The sequence below is a fragment of the Enoplosus armatus genome, chromosome 5 (assembly GCF_043641665.1).
Source record: "Enoplosus armatus isolate fEnoArm2 chromosome 5, fEnoArm2.hap1, whole genome shotgun sequence".
Lineage (NCBI taxonomy): Eukaryota > Metazoa > Chordata > Actinopteri > Centrarchiformes > Enoplosidae > Enoplosus > Enoplosus armatus.
The window spans coordinates 5,472,856-5,491,703 of NC_092184.1; the positions used below are offsets into that span (position 1 = coordinate 5,472,856).

Genomic DNA, 18,848 nt, shown 5'->3' on the forward strand with positions numbered 1-18,848 from the left:
AATGATAGCGCCAGATGAAAAGTCAGAAGATCACCAAAGTAATTAGGATTCATCTTCTGGGGATTATGGATGTTTCACAGCAATCCATCCAGTAGTTGATGAGTTATTTCAGTCTGGACAAAAGTGATGGACCGACCGACCGACCGACCAACTGACCAACCAACAGACTGACATCTTACAAATGATTGTAAATTACTTGTTATCACAACAATGTACTCTTTGCAACAATTAATGTTTGGTTCACCTCTAAAGATTTGTAAATAAATAGTATAATTTAAACCAATAGTAAGTTATACTAATTGACAAATATACCAAACGTACATTTTCAGTGTATATCTGTCAAATAAACATGGAGAACTTCGAAACTTCAAGAATAAATAAGTTATTGGCCTGTTTGATAACTGGTTATTATATCATTTTTTCTTGTGTAGACTAAAGACTACATTTCCCAGCATTTGGTGCTTGGCAGGTGGTAACTTCACACTCACACACAAGACATTTCACTCAGATGGTGAAATAACTGTCCACAGAGGACAACATCCCGCCTGAAAACTACAGATACACAGAGCTGCCGGGTGACTGGAAACTGGATGTCACTGAGGTCATAAAAAGGTTTCCAGTCCAAAGCCCCGGACCGGCTGTGTGAGAATGGTTGAGGAAATCTCTGGTGGTGAATTTACAGCTCACAGCAACTTAATACGACATAGTTGTTAGTGTAGTTAGCACGCATTAGCTCAGAGGGCTAACTTGGCTTGTTTAACGTCTGGCAGTTCAATAAAGCTTTGCTTGATAGTCTATATGAAAAAAAAGGAACGAATAGTCAAATATTCTTATTGAACATCCAAATCCGATTTGACTGACAAAATTCTGAGTCGGGTACAGCCCTACTATAATCTTATATTTTGAGAATACCACATTTAATACATTCCACAATATCTTGCAAATATATTACTAAATGTATGGTAAATCATCAGATCTCAATATGTGGAAAATATATTTCTATTGAATAAATGACAATGACTTTTTTCCTACATCAAATGAAGGTTATAAAAAAAATTACAAACACTCATGGCTTAAACTCCTGAGCCAGATGCGTACAAGTGAAGAAGACAACTGAGTAAAAGAACACATTTATTTTTTCTCGGGTGTAAATTTGTGTGCGTACATTAACACACACAGAAAATAGAGAGGAATTAAAAGCCGCACAGCAGGCTACACTACACCACTCTTTGTCCAGAGCGTTAAATCAGCTTTCATTCTGGTGTAGCATTTCCCTGCTGATGCATGCCGTCCTCTGCTGTAAGTGGGAAAGCTGCGTGGGCTCGAGTAGCTTCACCCACAGGCTCAGAGCTGCTACTCCAGTCTGCAGTTCAAAGAGGATCATGATATTGCACTGCTCATACAAACAGTATCTGCAGAGTTCCCACAGCAACCTGATCCGAAACAACGGGTAGGAAAATCCAACACATTTAAACACATTAAGTTTAAGTGGCATTCAACTGACTTTACACATATATGCATAATATCTTCTGTTGGTTGGAGACATAGACATCTTTAACAGAAACAAACTGGGAGCGTGGAGTTTGAAAGACATTGGTGTTTACCAGTGTTTTTGGAGCTTGACCAATACAAGGGACTACAAGTCAGGGTATCTCTGCCTCTATTGTATTGATTTTGACCATTTTTTCTTTTAATCTGTCGCCTGTAAGTGGCCCAACTTTATGGAAGGTAATACAAAATCAGTGGGGTACCCTTTTAAATGGTAAGAGTGGTACTCGTACTTGTGGCTATGGAGTTTGTGCAATGAGATCGCCTGTAAAATGTAGTTAGTACTGTTGTGTCATTTTCTATTTCTATTTATTAGTTACTTTCTTAAGATGCGGCTCAACTTGACCTGTTCAAAGAACTAAATTACTTTTATTAAAATACTGAAATAGGCTTTTGCTTGAATACTATTTAAAGCAGAAAATATAAATCAGAAAGTATTCCTGGGCGCCCTGATAGCCACTCATTTCCTGTCTGCCTCTACACTATCAACTGTCCAAGTAATTATAATGATAGGAAAGGGCTATGCTACTGTGATTGAAGATGATTCAAATACTAAGAAAATATATGAACCCAAACGAAATGGAGTGAGAACAAAATCAAGCAGAAGAAACAGGCAAAGTGAAAAACAATAGTCCTGAAGGACAGGGAGAGAGGACTCCTGACAGTAACAGATGGACCGTCCTCATTCTGCTGTCTGGTCTGTATATTACAGAAGACATCTGCTCCTGAGCGTCACTGCTGACTCTCTGCTGGTCAGTGTGTCTGTCACACTCAGGCCACTGCAGCTATTGTGTCAATATTTACTCCACGAGTGAAAAAATCTGCTTGTATGACCAAACAGCAACAACTGGTATGTTCCAGGTTATAGCCCTTTTAAATGAATAATCAGTGGTACATAACTCTTTCATGAGGAAAATCCTCTGGTAGACAATTGATGCATGCAATGGCAGCAGCAGGAGCCATTCATACTACATATAATCAAAAATCAAACCAGGTTTTTAGTACTTAGTTTGTTTACACTGGAGAAGCAGACAGAGTAAATACAAAATATGGCTGGAGTGTGCTGTTGATGCATACTATTCTCCCAAAATGCAATTCACAAAATAATTTTTCACCTGCTGGAAATTAACCTCATGTTTTTCTTATAATATTATGTAGGCTATTATTGTTATTTGATGTTATTATTTGTTATTTATTTGATGTATTATTTGCTCTTAATGGCAACTATTTGCTACATCATTTGAGAAGCAACTGAGGGCATGATTTCCACTTGTCGGCAAAATGCTAGAGGCCAAACAAACGGAAGGAAAACTAACGTTAGCATGTCAGGTTTTTAAGCCTACAGGTTTACAGATTTAACAGAGTAAATTTTTTACCAAACACATACACACTGTAAGATTACGAACATGTTTCGTATGTCATACACGCTGTGTACCAATGATATTTTTTGAATTCGTTATTGCCTGGTTCACTACTCATGTTGTTACTGCAGCACAGAGATACAAAAAAGGCAATCAAGAGATGTCTCCCACACATACATAAAAGCAGTCTGCTCTGGCTAACAAAGTAGAGGCTAGAGAGATATGCACTTACTGTACACACACACACACACACCTGGAGATGACATATTTTCCAGAAGGTGCCCAGCTAGAGGCGGAGAAAAGCGCTGTTGTCCCATCTACCTAAAAAGTGCCCTCCTCTCCTACTCTGTGCTGGTGTAAAAGCATCACTTTGACTGGAGGAAAAGGAGCACTGAACCTTTTACTTTACTTTTGTCTTTCTCAACCCCCTGAGTGTGTGAGTGTGTGTGTGTGTTCGTACTGAGACCATCAGAAAGCTCAGAGTGCTCCAGGATTTGGGAGGTAAAGGAGAAAACACTCTTTTGGGATTCATTTAATTTCACTGCACTTTCCTATGTGATGTGAACTTTATGTAAGTAGAGAAAGAAGTAAAGACATTGTGCCAGAAGTCTTCTGAACACAAAATAGTAAAAATTTGAAACATATTTAGATTTAGTCTTCTGGTGTGCATAAAGGCCAGTCAAGGTGGAGCTCTCTTTGAAGGATAAGAGTCTTAACAGCAAGGTTGCAGTGCAGGCAGAGGAAGCTCCTGTATGGTATCACTGTGAGACATATTGAGGTCAGAATCAAAAACTAGATGATGACCGGGTGAGGATGAAATAGTTTTTGTTTGTTTGTTTGTTTTTAAGGAAACACTCTTGCAACACCTTTAATTGTTGAATGCTAGAAAATAATTGTTGCAGTGTCTTAAATACTGCATGGGCTAGTTTTAGCAGTAAGTGAAGCAGCAGATACCCATTTAAATGTGGATATGAATACAATAGCCAAATATAATGTGATAAATTATAGGAAATACTACTCAATAACTACTAATCAGTTACTACAAAAACATCTCAAATACCTTGAATTTTAATGTGAAAATGTAGCTACCTTCACTGTATTCTATTAAATCATACAGCAGCATCTGGATAGCTTTTAGCGGAGCACACAGACAGATTTTAAGAGGGCTACTACAGTCCTGAAGTTCTAGATCAGATGAACGCTACCTGACTTTCAGCCTTCTCTGTTTTCCCCAGCGTCACTGTCTCAGTTCTATATGCTTTACTGGCATGAATACAGCAACAGTTTTGCCAAAGCATCTAAATAAAACTGGAATTGATTGCGAGAGAATAAAAATATAACCGCAGATCTCTGTCTCAGTTTGCTGTCAGTGAGAGCTTGTATCGTCACTGCTCCATTGATGTTCTCACCACACATACCTCCACACCCGCCTACATGCACACCTACACACACTCCCTCATTTACGCACACACTATCTCCTATACTGCAGAGACAGCACAAAACTACAGGTCAAAGCTTAATGCACACAGGGCTTTGTGAGTGAGGCAGCTGCATATGTAGTGTAGTATAGAAAGGAGATAGGTGCACTCACTAATGTGCATACATAATTTATTTTGCAAAAGATGTTATATGTAATTCATTCTTTTAAATGATTATTAACTTAGCTCTAGTGATGGCAATATCAGCAATTCTAACATCGCTCCAAAGGGAAATATCTCAACAACCATGCCAGTTCCAGTTCATGACACCTCCCATCAACTATAAATTCAGACAAATGCTACTGGAATATGGAAACATGCTAACATTAGCGGGCTAACATGCTAAATTTTACCATATTACTATGCATGGTAAGGTTTAGTATGTAACGTTTAAAATGTTAGAGAGCTCAGATGCTTAACATTACGTAATAAATGTTACAACATCCAAAAGTTAACATACATGTCAACATGCTAAATGTAGACATGTTAACATGCTAACACTAACATAAAGTAAATATCTTACGGGAACGTTAACATGTCAGCTTAAAGCATGGCCGAGCGTAAGTCCAGCTTTAGCTGATGAAAGTCTGACAAAGCAGAGCTGAATCCAGCTGAAGCTAAGATATCCAAAAATGCCCACTGTACAGAGGATAAAGGATTTAGGAAAACACATTGTGTCGCCTGTAGGCCAAACTTTTGTCCACTATTAGTAAGGATGTTAATCAGCAAAGTTGTCTCTCTGTCATCTATTCAAGGGCCACTAGTGTTCAGTAGACAAAACAAACCCTGTTTTCTGCAGATATACTGACTGTGCAAGCACCATAAGGAATCATATATAAGGAGAGGGGCAACTACTCAATCTACACGATGTGTGATGCAACACAGAAAGAGTGAGTGAGCGTGGGATCAGGGCAGCAGAGATTGTTATTCTTAATGAGTTAATGAGGCCAATTAATTATCAAGCATAATGGGAGAGAAGGGGACAGGAATCAAAAGCCTACTGGATTTAGGCTAGCAACTGCATGGGTAAGAAGACATTTTCACTGTGCACTCACACACTCCCCCACACATTCACATACACAAACAAACACAATCTGCTGCAACTGAAGCAAATCACCCCCGTAACAGCCAGCAGCTTCCATTTGGTCTAAATCACTGCAGAGTTACATTACCGACATTACAGAATGACTAGGCATGTCTTTACAACCAGCACGTCTTCTAAAGGTGTGCAGGCCTCTGTTACATTGATTCCTAGCTCTGTAAATAGAAAAACTAAAGGTTCTATTTTCAGTTAGAAACCAGAAACCTGAAGTGGCCTTGCATCTAGGCATGAATCTCTCTTCTTTGAGTTTCCGTATAAACTTTGTCATAGTTTCACATTAGAGATATGATCCACGTGTATTCAGATTTGTTTATCTGGCCCGTTAAGGAAGCCCAGTCATCCTGCAGCGACAGAACAGCAGAGTTATTGATTAAACAATGCATTACACATTCAGAACACTGCAAACCTCAGCTTATTAGATTTGGCCCTCTATACTACACTACAGTAACACCTTCTGTTGTAGGCTGAATCTCAACATTTCAAAGCAGTTTTCTGTGCTCTCTTGGTCTGTGTCTTACATCACTTCCTGTTAAATCTCGACATGTTTCCTGTCCGCTGCTTAAAGGGGAGAGAGAGGATTGAGAGACAGAGAGAGAGAGAAGGGGAGGGAAGGAGGAATGACCTTCACACATGAGCTGTACGAAGAGGAGGGAAGACAAGGAGACGGGAGAGGGGATTGGACAGTTGTTGCCTGGCAACCACCGCAAGCACAGGAAGAGGAGAGAATCTGCTCCAGCCACTGCCGGTGGACTGCTGCTTGACAGATGCTCAAGGGTGCACTGTGAGTTTTACCCATACTGGATTTTCCCAGCCTCTCCTGGAAGCCAGTGACCTTGGGACATTATTCAAAGAAATTATACTGAGCTTCCATACAGGCAACATCACCTGAATGGCAATGGTGAAACTGGAAATTGGACTATATGCAACTAAAACTTTTTCAGCCTATAGGATACCGGGATTATGACAGTGATTTCAGACCAAACCTGCAAGAATGAATAGTTGGCGCAAAGTAGTGTTCAGAATGAAGAGCAGCACAAAACAGCTAACTAGGATGCTATGGACTAAATAGGGATGTAAACATCACAATATTCATTTTGTAACCTTGTACACTCAGTCCTCTCTCATATATTCTGCGGGGCTTGAGCGTAGAGTTACAGAACTTTTCAGTCAAAATTTCCACTTTTCATCAATGCCAGAATCCCAGTGGACGAGCAGTGTGAAGCAGTGAGATAATGACCTTGCTCTGCAAGATGTTGAACTTGGTCTGTGAGGATGCAATATAGTTTTTGTATTAAGCTCCAAGGCACAGTACAAAATATTTACTTTGCTTAATTTTTGTGTTTAGTTCCTTTAAATACTTCGTACACCTAATTCCTAATTAATCAACCAGGGCACATATATTGACATGAAGCAAGAGTTTTCGTAACTGGGGCTGGGGTAGGGGTAGAAATTTGGGTGGCAGGATGGATCAAAACAAATCTGATTTGATAATGATGGACATCGGCTGTGTCTTGTAGTTAGACTGGTTTAAGTTCTTAGTCTTTGTAAAAAGACAGTTCTCTATGAAGAGGATGGAGATATTTCAAGGTTTAGGTAAACAGGTGAATGTACCCTTTCCAAGACATCACCAATGTCAGAAGTGTCATGTTATGCTTTGATCCTGATGTTAGGAATCTGTTTCTGTGCTTAAAGGAGGCTGCTGATGTGCAAAAGAGACACTTTTTAGAGACCTTGATGTAAAGAGGAGGTAGGGATGGCTATCAAAGACTCTCTGGGACTTTTAAGTTGAACAGAACAGAAACTGTTTGGGATGTTATTCAGTTCCCTGGTTACACGTACTGTGCGTGCTGAAATACAGATCCACATACACTTACAGATTGCTGACGCTACCCTAAAAACAGGCAATGTGCTTCACAGAGTCCTTCACGGCAGAGAAGGGTTCTTACCCGATTACACAAATAGACTGGAGACTCTCAGAGGACACCAGCAGAGAGACACAACCAGGACACAAGATGCAGAGTTTTTGGGCAGAAAGAACTACAATCAGCTCTAAAATAATAGACCCTAACTAATACAATCAGAATTCATACTCCAACCCAATGATGTTTTGTGTGTCGTCTTCTTTGCTCTTTTTAACCTATAATCTAATCTACTTGTTTTGATGGTAAAACACAAATGACGTACAAATATAAGTCATATCAGGACCTCAGCTACAGCACAGTGCAAAGGGACAGAACAGTGTTTCTGACACTAATCAGCAATGTGTACAAATCCTTATCAGTATTGCCATGATAAGTTGCCAAATCCTATGAATGTTATCTTGCAAAAAAATTTAAGTTGCTAAGCAACGGCCATGGAGCAGGCTTATGGGGTGAACATGGCTGCCACGTACGACTTCAGAAGCTAAACCCTGTCGATCTGCCAACCGCTAGACGGCCTGGTGTGACCACATCCTGCTACTGAAGAGCATGAGCTGGGACAATATATTCCCTATCTAACATCTACCGCTAACCTTAACCTAATTTTATCCTTAACCCTCCAAGTCTTGATCTTTAAACAGCTCTACTGTATATATACATACACATTTTAGTGTTGTTTGAGTAGTGTAAGATATGGCAAGTGTTGAGTGGGTTGTTCTTGTTTTTTACTGTCAGCCAAATTACATACTTTCATCTGAAGATGCAAACAAAGAAATGCAGTTAGCAGTATTCTGATACTTCAGCTTGTGGGTGTAAAAAACACAATGGACTTATTTATACATCAGAGCAACAGCAGATTGTCCAAAGTAATCATGTCAATTAACATCAATGTCAATAAATCATTTGTTTTATGCAAATATTTTTTTTTTTTGCAAATTAGGAACTTATCATCTTTGTCAGTTTACCATACATTTAACTCTTTTGTATTTATATTATCATTTGCAGAAAACATATGCAACAAGAAACAGTTTCCTCCTCCTCTCCTCTGTCTCTGTCATTCTCTCTCTCTCTCTCCTCTGTCTCTGTCATTCTCTCTCTCTCTCTCTCTCTCCTCTGTAAGCATTTTCCAGTAACTGAACTCTGCCTTCAGATAAGCACATGACCTATGAATCTATAATGGAAACAGCTCGGCACTCTCAGGCCTCGCAGTGCTGCTCTCTCTACATTATATCACTGTATATCATTACACATCAGTCAGCCAATTTCCCCACATCATATGCCCACGTTATAGACATGCACACACATGCTAACATGCACAAGGCTACACACACACATATTCTCACACACCAACTTCACAATGCCCACTATAGAAGTAGTTCTCAGAAAACAGGTATACAGTAATTAGACATAATGAGCAGCTTATAGGCGAGTAGTGGGTGAAGCTGCCTACCTGTATAGCCAACAACACACGACAGAGAGATGATGTAATACCTAAACTTCACTGTTTTATCTGATACTTTTCTTTTCTGACTGTACGAAAAAGGTTTTGTTTTGAAGAATGACCTTTGAAGTTGTGCAAACAATGATTGTCCACATTTATTCCACCACATCATCTTAGGCTGGATGTTGTTTGGTGATCTTCACTGAACACATTGGTGATCTTCACTGAACACATTCACTTGACATGCGTACATTTAATGCTACTTCTATGCACTGACCTTTGCAAGCTGAAATGCCTTATACCTTCATTTAAGCTGAATAATGGACTATTACTTAACCTTCTTTGTAATTATGTCATACCAGGTACCTGTACGTCTGTCTCAACTAGGGCTGCAACTAACAATTATTTTCATTACGATTAATCAGCAGATTATTTATTTGATTCATTGATCAATTGTTTGTTCTATTAAAACATCAAGAAATATTGAAGAATTACCCAACACTGTTTTCTAAAGCCAAGAGTGATGTATTCGAATAGCTTTTTTTTGTCTGACCAACAGTCCAAAACCCAAAGAAATTCAGATTACTATAATGTAAGACAAGGAAAAGCAGCTAATTCTCACATTTAAGAAGCTACAACCATCAAATCATTGGCATTTTTGTTACATAAATTTATTACTGATTATTATTATTACTGATTATCAAAATAGCTGCTAATTTTCTGCCTTTCAACTGATCGATTACTTGACTAATCATTTCTGCTCTAGTCTCAACTGATTCAAAGGTTGACAGTAGGCACAGATAACACATTGCACAGTGGTGCCTTGGCTCCATCACTCTGCTCCCACCAGGGGAGTTCAGTTTCCTGCCCAGGATGAGGCTACAAAGGATTGAGGAAGTATGCCACAGTCAGCTGTATGCATCATCATAGCTAAGTATGATGAGAGTTTTTATGACTGTAATACACTCAGCATAGCAATATTTAATGTTTCAGATAGTAGCATAAATGCTAAGCTTCACGATAATACATGTATTGTTTCCTCACTAGAAATACATTAGTTATTAGTTAGTTAGCTTTCCTCAGAACAGACATACTGCCAGGATTTGTTTATTCACTCTACACAGATAAAACTACAACCTGCTAACTTCACATTCACAGGTTTGATTTTCTACGACAGCCCACATGGGCATCATCAGCGTCCATGTGTCCTGTCAAAACTGTTATTCTCTCTGAATATCATCACATACAATATCCACTTTTCTACTGATAACAGGCACAGTGAGACTGCTGAATGCTAGCCCCCAACTGTCAACATAATCATAAAACAAATGACAACAATTTGACACAGCATCAGCAGGTCAGAAGGACAAGGACATGGAAGTGAATTGAAGACAAACTGAGCTTAGCCTCTTTAGCTTTACTTTCGCAGAATTTCAACACAAACTGAAAACCTAGCAGGTCATGTAGATCATAACCGGGTTGTACCATTACACAAGTAAAACCTGGACAAAGACTGAATATGTGGGAATTGAGTAGGGTGCAAAAGGCCTCTGACAAAGGCCAACAATTACACTGGAGAGATGCAGAAATCTATTGACAACATAGATAGCAACATAACATCTCAGGCCATCTGTAGTATTATATGAGCAAATGTCATTCAATTATCGCATTCACTTCTTCTGAGAGGCCACACACACACACACACACACACAACACTATGTGTGACTTTGCCTAAAATAGGATCACAAATCAGTGATGAGTTACAGGCGGCCTGGGGTTACGTGGCACTGAGCTACAGTTCTACTGAGTAGCACTGATTTTACACATCCAGATTCACGTCACTGCAGCCACTCAGACGTGTGAACACAACAGCCCAAAGTCAACCCAGCGAAACCTGGACGTGCAGCAGGGGAAACACTGGCTAACCCAATTACGTCTGTGTCGACTGCAGCTTTAGACAAGAGGCTGATGTGCTGTATAAATCTCCTTAATATGAAGCAGATCCTATCGGGACACAGAGCAGTAGTGAAGGTTACAGCACTCCCCTCTCTATTTAAAACCTCTGTAATACTTTCTGCCCTTGCCACTGGCTTTATTATGCTTTCATTAAATGAGTTTAACGGTTTAGTGTTTAATACAAGGACTATTGTATAAAACAGTTTAAGATAAATTTGACATTTGGTAATGAAAGGCTGTGCAATGTTTATTGTCCGAGCTTTCTTTACATCAGTGATGCCAGTCTGAAGGGAAACAGACAAAAGTCAGTTTTCTCTTTAAAATGAAATAAATAAATAAACCTTCAGTGATCAAACATATTTTTTTGACAAATGCTATTAATCTTTCCAAACACAGCTAGTATAACCCTACATTATAGCTCTAAAATCAACATTGTTTTCTCTTGCTAACCATAAGCAAAGTAGACTAGATGGCATCTATAGTATACATCAGCATGATTCAATATAAAGTTATGTACCGTTCCATTTGTTCCTCTACTTTCTATTCATCTCTTGATGTTAGGTGCTTTTTAAACTGTAGACTTGGTGGAATATGGCTAATGTCTACATGCCCTTCTTACCTATAGGGGGTAGACAAAATAATGTAAACACTTGATGAGTATAGATTTTCTCTGAAGTCTGCTATAACGGTGTGTCAAAAAGGGGCCTGGTATTCGGCACTCTGATATGTGACAAAGCAACATATGACAACAAACAAAGCTTCAAAGATGCCAGATTATCTGTGCATGAATTGCAGGAGCATTGGTCAAGAAAAGGCAAAGACACACAGTAAGATGAACACAGTATACACAGAACTGACAAATACTACAGAGTGACAGTCAACATAATATGACCCATTTGTTTGTAATGGTGGTATTACCTTGATTAAAATGTTTAACTTTTTCAATGAACTGTCTACAAGGTCATTACATAAATGATGATTTGCTCATTGGGCCCAAGACCATACTGTACAAATGACTTGTTTGTCTCCACTTCCAAACCAATATGTCATGCCATTCCTTCTCCCTGTTTCTATCCTGACATCCTCCACAGCTTACTACAAATACTACATAATAAAATACATGAAAACATTATTCCACATTCCACAGTGGTGTTTTATCCTGTTTCATAAAACTCACTCAATACCAGAATGACCCTGTAAACTTTCAAGCAAGAGAAAAAAAGCACTAAAGCTGTATCTGGAGGACTGGCGGGACTCACCTTTTCAATTTTGTCCAGCCATTCCTTGTTCTGGGCCAACTCGGCCATGAAGGCTTGGTGCTTCAGCCATTTCTTATGAAGCTTTTGGGTCTCGTCTCGGCTGCTGTCCCTCGCCATCAGCATCTTCTCACACACCCAGTCCCCCAGCTGGGCGCGAGAGGGAGAGAGAGCATGAGAGAGAGAGAGAGAGAGTTAGAGAGAGGTGTCTAGATACTGGATGAGCATACATACTGTAAATAATTGTTGGTGTGCATAAACAGATTCCTCATTTTAAAAAGATTTAAACTGCATTACCATAATTCCCACATAGCTTCTGTTATGTGAAAAGGCTAAATAAAGACAGGATAGAGTGTACTGTAGGTAAACACATATAGTGGGAAATACAAGGTCAAACACACAGACATAAATATTTAATGACGCACAGCAGGCACATGTAGGCAGACACACGTGTACCAACAAGCATGGCTGTAAGAATTCACATGTACATACGGTACAACACAACAGACAACAGTCTCCACAGCATCAACACACACACACACACATACACCTCCACTCTCCATCAAAGAGTAAAATCGGCACATTTTGCACAGACAGTTTCTGTGTAAGGCAAACACACAGTGAAAACATCTCACGCCTGCGCTGACAGCATCACCAACATATTCAGGTCAGCATCAGCACCCTTGTCTCTCCGTCATCAACATCCTCACACCTGCATGCAAGATTTCCACCTGCACCTCCGTCCCTCTCTCCTAACCCAACTCTAAAGCAAATAACCAGTTTACCGGCGGTGTTTAACGGGAACAGCCCGCGGGATTGTGGCAGCTACAGGCAGCCGCTGGTATCCGCATCCTCGCTGGTCTGCCGTCAAACACATGCAAAGACGCTCTTCACCGCAGAGCCAGATGGAGACAGAGAATGAGGAGAGAAGAGAAGAGAAGGAAAGGGAGAGCTAGATAGAAAGAGGAGAGCCGAACACGAGACAGCCACACAAAAGGTGGGCTGAGAGGAAAATGCCAAGCAGGAGGGTAAATAACAACAACAACAATACTGGCTGAGGAGACAGACTGGAGACTTCAAACTGAGGCTGCGCTCCCCTCTCTCCCTCCCTCACTCTCTCTCTCCTTTCTGTGGATTCGCTGTACGCTCAACCAGGAGGGAGAGGATGGGCGGGGGCGGATCAGTGACGAGCTAGAGGGCAAGAATGAGGATGACTGAGAGAAGAAGAAGAAAAAAAATCTCTCCCAAAACAATAAAATGGCAGGCAGCCGAGCCGGTGCATGGGCGCCCCTCCCCTGCCTCACACCTTCAGCGAGTGGGTGAGCGAGTGAGCAAGCAGGCTTCCTGGCTGGTTGGAGGAGAGGAGGAGAGGGAGGAGCAAAAGCCTGGGATTGGGATGGGGGGGGGGGCAGGGATGCAGGCAGTGCCTCCAGGCTCACCGGTCACGGCTAATGATGCTGAGCTGGAGGAGGTGGAGGGGGGAGGTGGGCTTTAAATGGTGTCAAAGCAGGAGGATGGATGAGTATGAAGGGAAAGAAAGACTGAAATACAGGAGTTTTTTTTGGATTGAAGCACGCCGGTCTCCGCTAACAGCCAAGCTCATGACTCCTCTACTGCTGCTTTTGTTTTATCCTTCCCTTCCCGCACTACACACACCACCCCCCTCTACCATCCCTCTTTTCCTCTCTGCAGCAGTCCGAGGCAGCTGTACTCTCTGTCTCCAGCTTGCCTGACGCTGCTGCAGTGGTAAAGCAGAGGGAAAAGAGAGAGAGAGAAACAGTAGAGGTTTGGACAGAGGAAAAGAGAAAGAAAAGAGGAGGGGTGATAGTGGGAAGAGAGAGACAGGTAGTAGAGGAGCAGTGATTTATCCGGAATGAAGTAGTTTGATAAAGGACAGGGGTTGTGTGTCACTTTGTCACCTCTTCCTGGAGCTATCACACACAATCACACACGGGTAAGGACATGCCGGCTAACATGAATAAACACGTCTTACACAAACATGCAGAGGTAAACAAACAAGAGTGTGTGCACACTGACACTTATAAGGATTGTACAAATACACACACACACACACACATCTACAGGTCTCATGACTGCAGAGGTCATGGAGGGTCACAGCTTGATGCCCCCCTTGAGACTGTAAATGAATTGAATGAGGGAAGAGGAGGAGGAGAGAGAGGGACTGTGTGTGTGGGGGGGGTGAATGAGAATGAATGAGGGAGGGGGAGGAGGAGATGGAGGAGTCTGTCTGACGTAAAACGAGAAGAAAGGGACAGAAAAGAAGAGGGAGAGGGAACAATGAAAGAGGGAAGAGGAGGGACTGAGGAGGATTCATAGCCTCATCATCACGTCATCAGACTTCACCATCTTCATGAATTTAAACTGCTGGTCTCAGATTTAGTCCAATAACAGACATCAACCAAAGTGCACAACTCCCTGGATGTGTGAAAATGTTCTGCCACAACGCATTGCAGCTTCAACAAAGTTGGTGAGAATGTGTGGAACTAAAAACAACTAATGCATTAATTGATTAGTCAAGAAATTAAATAACTTTCTTTTTCTCTGTTTTTGTATCATTGTAAATTGAATCTATTTGGGTTTTCCGTCAGACAAAATCATTTAGTAAACGTTACTTTGGCATTTGACATTTTATCGACTAAACCTTTGATCAGTAAATTAAAAATAATTGATTAAAAATAATAATTACTTACTACTAACCTCCCTCTCCTACTACTTTTCAATAAAGTAGAAAATCATTTTTTTATGTCATGCGTGTGACACAGACAGGGTTTCAAGACGCACTGATTACTAATTTTCATATATACTGTATAACATACAGACATGGATTAAAACATTGGACCTCAGGGGAAGGTTTGGATTAAGACTAAAACATTTTTCCCGTGTGCTCTTCATGTTGACAGAAATATGTTAACGCTTCAGGCTTTTTCAAGGTATTCCTGCAAGGCATTTAGTTTGGTGTTTTTCTAGAACAGCTTACAGACCACTTTATCATGGAGATTTTGAGCATACAAATCTTTAAAAAAGGATTCTTAAGTCCTTAAAAAACACAGATCTTAACAGTGTTTATCCTCAATAAACACAATAACTCGTACAGAGTGACTTGCATGTGTTACATCAATTACATAGAGAAACACTGTGTTTAGCAATGCAGCCTTTGGGCATGCACCTGCTCTTTTCCTGAAACAGACCCGGAGGTGAATCTGGGTAAAAAGCTACAGTATGATCTCTGAGTTCACCTCTTCAATACCCTTTAGTCCTGAAGTTGTACTGTAGATAAAGAGAAAGAGACGGGGGAGACGAGGGACTTTTAAGATTATATAAGAGGAAATATAAAGAAAATACTGTATTTTTAGACTCTGGTATTGTTCACAGTCTCAGGGTACTGCTGACGTAATCTGCAAATAACTGAACCAAATACAAAAATAAAATGCTACAAACCTTTTGAATATATAAATATGTTTTGTTTTGTATACGGTAATAAATAGCACTGATCTGCTCTGTTGTAACGTGAGTCTACTCTAACAGTAATGGTGCTCTACATTTTGTCTTGTATTTTTGTAGAGTAAGGGAAGCATTTCTAAAAGAGCAGCTCCCTCTATTGAGTGTATTACAACTACAGCTGTAACTGGTGTACCTTTAAACATGTCTGTACCACAAAATAAAGTGAACCTTGTTAGTCCAACATGAACACTGATGACTTCCTGTAGCACCTCTTGCACATCATGGTCAGCTTATCATCACGGGGACAGTTAGATTTTTGCCACATGTCTACCTGCAGTTGATTGATGACGATTTGTCTTGATATGGCAGCAGCAGTGTAAGTTCCTCTGAACTAAATAGTGTCATAAATCTAGCCATGAAGACCAGACCAAAGGATATAAACTGTAGATTTGATCATTTTGTGTACCACAAAAATATCTGACTGTATAAAGCTCAGTGTAAATGTGTGCAAATGCAAGTGGATGGAAAGCAGCAGTGAGGGGCGGGAAACATGAGGATGCAGCCTGGACCGAACAGAAGAACACACCCTGGCAGCTGTCACTCACCCACTGTAGGCTACACGCACACGCACAGTCGGGAAGACTCCTCATGCATACTATATTTCTATAGACACGCATGCAACATATGAGCAGACAGCTAGATATATGGCTGACATACACACACACGCAGACACTCATGTACACAGTGAGATACACTCTTCCTCCTTTGAATTAGTGATGAGGAGCTGTGCTGCTGAATTATTCAGTAGAGCCAAAGAGAGAAAGTTGCTGAAACTAAACAAGGTTTTGGCCCAGAAAGAAGCCTGTGACTCCGCAGGGTGAGAGAGCAAAAACTGCAGGAACGAGCAGAGGTGAGCCGTGTGCAACACAGCTGGACACGAATGAGGTGTGGACCATGCCAATGATAGCTTCCCACATAAAAAATTTGGATTGAACTGGTCAAAATACTGTACATCTTTTGTTATCTGTGGTCATTGCTGACATGTTTTTGTACTTCTCAGAGATCATGCCATCATGTCAACAAAGCAGTATGTAAGGTACCGGTATAAATACTCGTTAATATGTATTTACTGTCAGATTTAGAGATGTAATCTTATGATGAACTGGCTCTAATACTTCAATCGAGTGATTCCATCGCAAACTACATTCAAGCTAGTTGGAACTTTTGTCAACATGTCATTATGAAACTGGCAATAAATGATGATGGCTAAATATTATTAACCACATTTCCATTGAAATTAAAAATGATGGTGACTTGGGACTGCTAATTTAAACCCCATATATTTAGCTAATTTTCCCACATTCATTTAATGTTTTGAGTATAGTCATCACCAGGAAGTCTTAAACACAAACACAAAAGTGAAAATTTCAGAGCATTTAAACAGCAGCTGCTCAAGACACAACTGCACAATGGCTGAACCTGACCGTTCCGTTTTTTTTTCTCTCATCAGCAACAAAGAGGTCAAATGAGTGAAAAGGAGGTCACGCTTAAGTGATGCAGCTACGATGAAGTTATCTTGCGCTGCCACTAGAGAGTGCCAAAATGTGAAGTTAGTTATGGTAACAAAAAAGAACAAAGAGATTGATTGAAAATGCTCTTTAACAGATTGAATTCCCCTACACATCAGACTTTCTTAAGTCCCTAAGAGTTCAACAAGTCTGCTGGCCTCCTACCTCATGACAGTCCTGAAGAAACCTCTGAAGTCCCCACTGGTCGTTGAGTTTTTCCAGCCACTGCTGGGCCAGCTCTCGGTTCTGGTTTCCCCTGAAAGAGTGACAGAGACGGACAGGAAATTTAGTTTTAAATTACAATGACTAAAAAGTAACAAAATTATAACATATCTAGGTGCCTGCGTATCTATCTTTGTTCATCTGTTTTTTTTTTACCAGGTGCTGAGATTTCTGAACATCAAAACTCATTTTCTGACCATATTCCATTTTAAAAGCTTAGTGATGGAGGACTGATAATGATATTTGTAGATAACAGAAAACAAGACCAATTATCATTTGTACCTATCACAAAGTACCTTAACTAATGTAATAAATGTGAAATGATTTATTATAGAACCAAAATATACAGTATGTAATACATTAAAATAATTATGTTGCACTGTGCTCATCTGTTTGTCCCCATGGTAGAATATTTAATGTCCAATGAGTTAATTCATGTAAATTAAATCTAAAAAACATATGGTTCTTCACATTGCTATTGTTGGACACACACAAAACCCCAACCCTCCCCAGCTTTCACACAGATTTCATGGTCAGGTGTCAGTCCTGGACTGAACAGACCGAGCTCTGTTTTGTGTTTTGTTTCATTTATACTTGCGTGTCCCTCTGCTCCGAATTCTTTAGCTGCTATTATTCTTTTTATGCTGTATAGTGTTTGGGCAGCTGCTTAGATCTTTGTGCTTTAAAATCAGCTCAACGTACAGCTTGGGACAGTGCGTGGTGCTGCAGATTGAACAGAGCCAAAACTAGCATGAACTGTTGACTGAAGAAACCTGAAACTTTCCATCTTAAATGGAGACATTCAACAATTAATAGAGGAAAATAAAGCTACTGAGGGTGTTTACAGGCTAGCAACTATGTAAAGAGTCTCTCTGTGTTTTCTTTTTTTTTTTTACATTTATCCCAGAATCTTCCAGTTATCTTCTTTCTCCTCTCCATTTTAACTTTAAAGAGTTGGACGTATTGATCCTACAGACAAAACTATCCCAACTGCTCCTTTCAATACAGCATCAAAACAAGTTCCACAGAGCAAGATGATCCATCACTGTATACACGCTGTATAGGTATGACTGTATACAGTAAGACTGTATATTTGTTTGTAATTTAATTGTGCTTTAACTTTCCATTATACTTTCCTTAATTCCTTTCATTTATATTATTATCATATATAGAAAGCATAATGTCTACATGCCATATGCTTACACTCAGTGAGTGTCCCGCTTTGGCCTCATGTGTTTGTATGTGCTACCTGTTGGCGAGGGTGTCGATGCGTTCCCTGATGCGTTCAGAGTAGATGTTACTCTGGCTGATCAGACTCTCTCCAGCCTCGATCACAGCTTTGATCCTGTGCAGGTTCAACTCCATGGTGGTGGTGAAGTCCTTGTGTTTCTTTATGGCGGCTTCGACTGTTTCCACCGTGGTGGGCAGCTCCACGTGAGCGAGGGCCGACTCCTACAAAATGCAGATGGGAACAGGTTTCTTGGTTCAGGAACTGATTAAGATAAATCAGGAGATTAAAAAAGAAAAAAAGTAAA

At 40.2% G+C, this 18,848-nt stretch overlaps 1 protein-coding gene across 2 annotated transcripts in view; it reads right to left on the reverse strand.

Annotated features, from left to right (window-relative positions):
• Nucleotides 1-18,848, reverse strand: part of LOC139285698 (spectrin beta chain, non-erythrocytic 4) — a 64,144-nt gene that overhangs the window by 18,962 nt on the left and 26,334 nt on the right. For both annotated transcript variants that reach the window (XM_070906321.1, XM_070906320.1), the window contains exons 22-24: nucleotides 18,563-18,765; nucleotides 17,257-17,347; nucleotides 12,065-12,211 (exon numbers count right to left, since the gene is read on the reverse strand). In XM_070906321.1, the coding sequence (XP_070762422.1) occupies nucleotides 12,065-12,211; nucleotides 17,257-17,347; nucleotides 18,563-18,765 (441 nt within the window). The remainder of the gene's footprint in view (nucleotides 1-12,064; nucleotides 12,212-17,256; nucleotides 17,348-18,562; nucleotides 18,766-18,848) is intronic.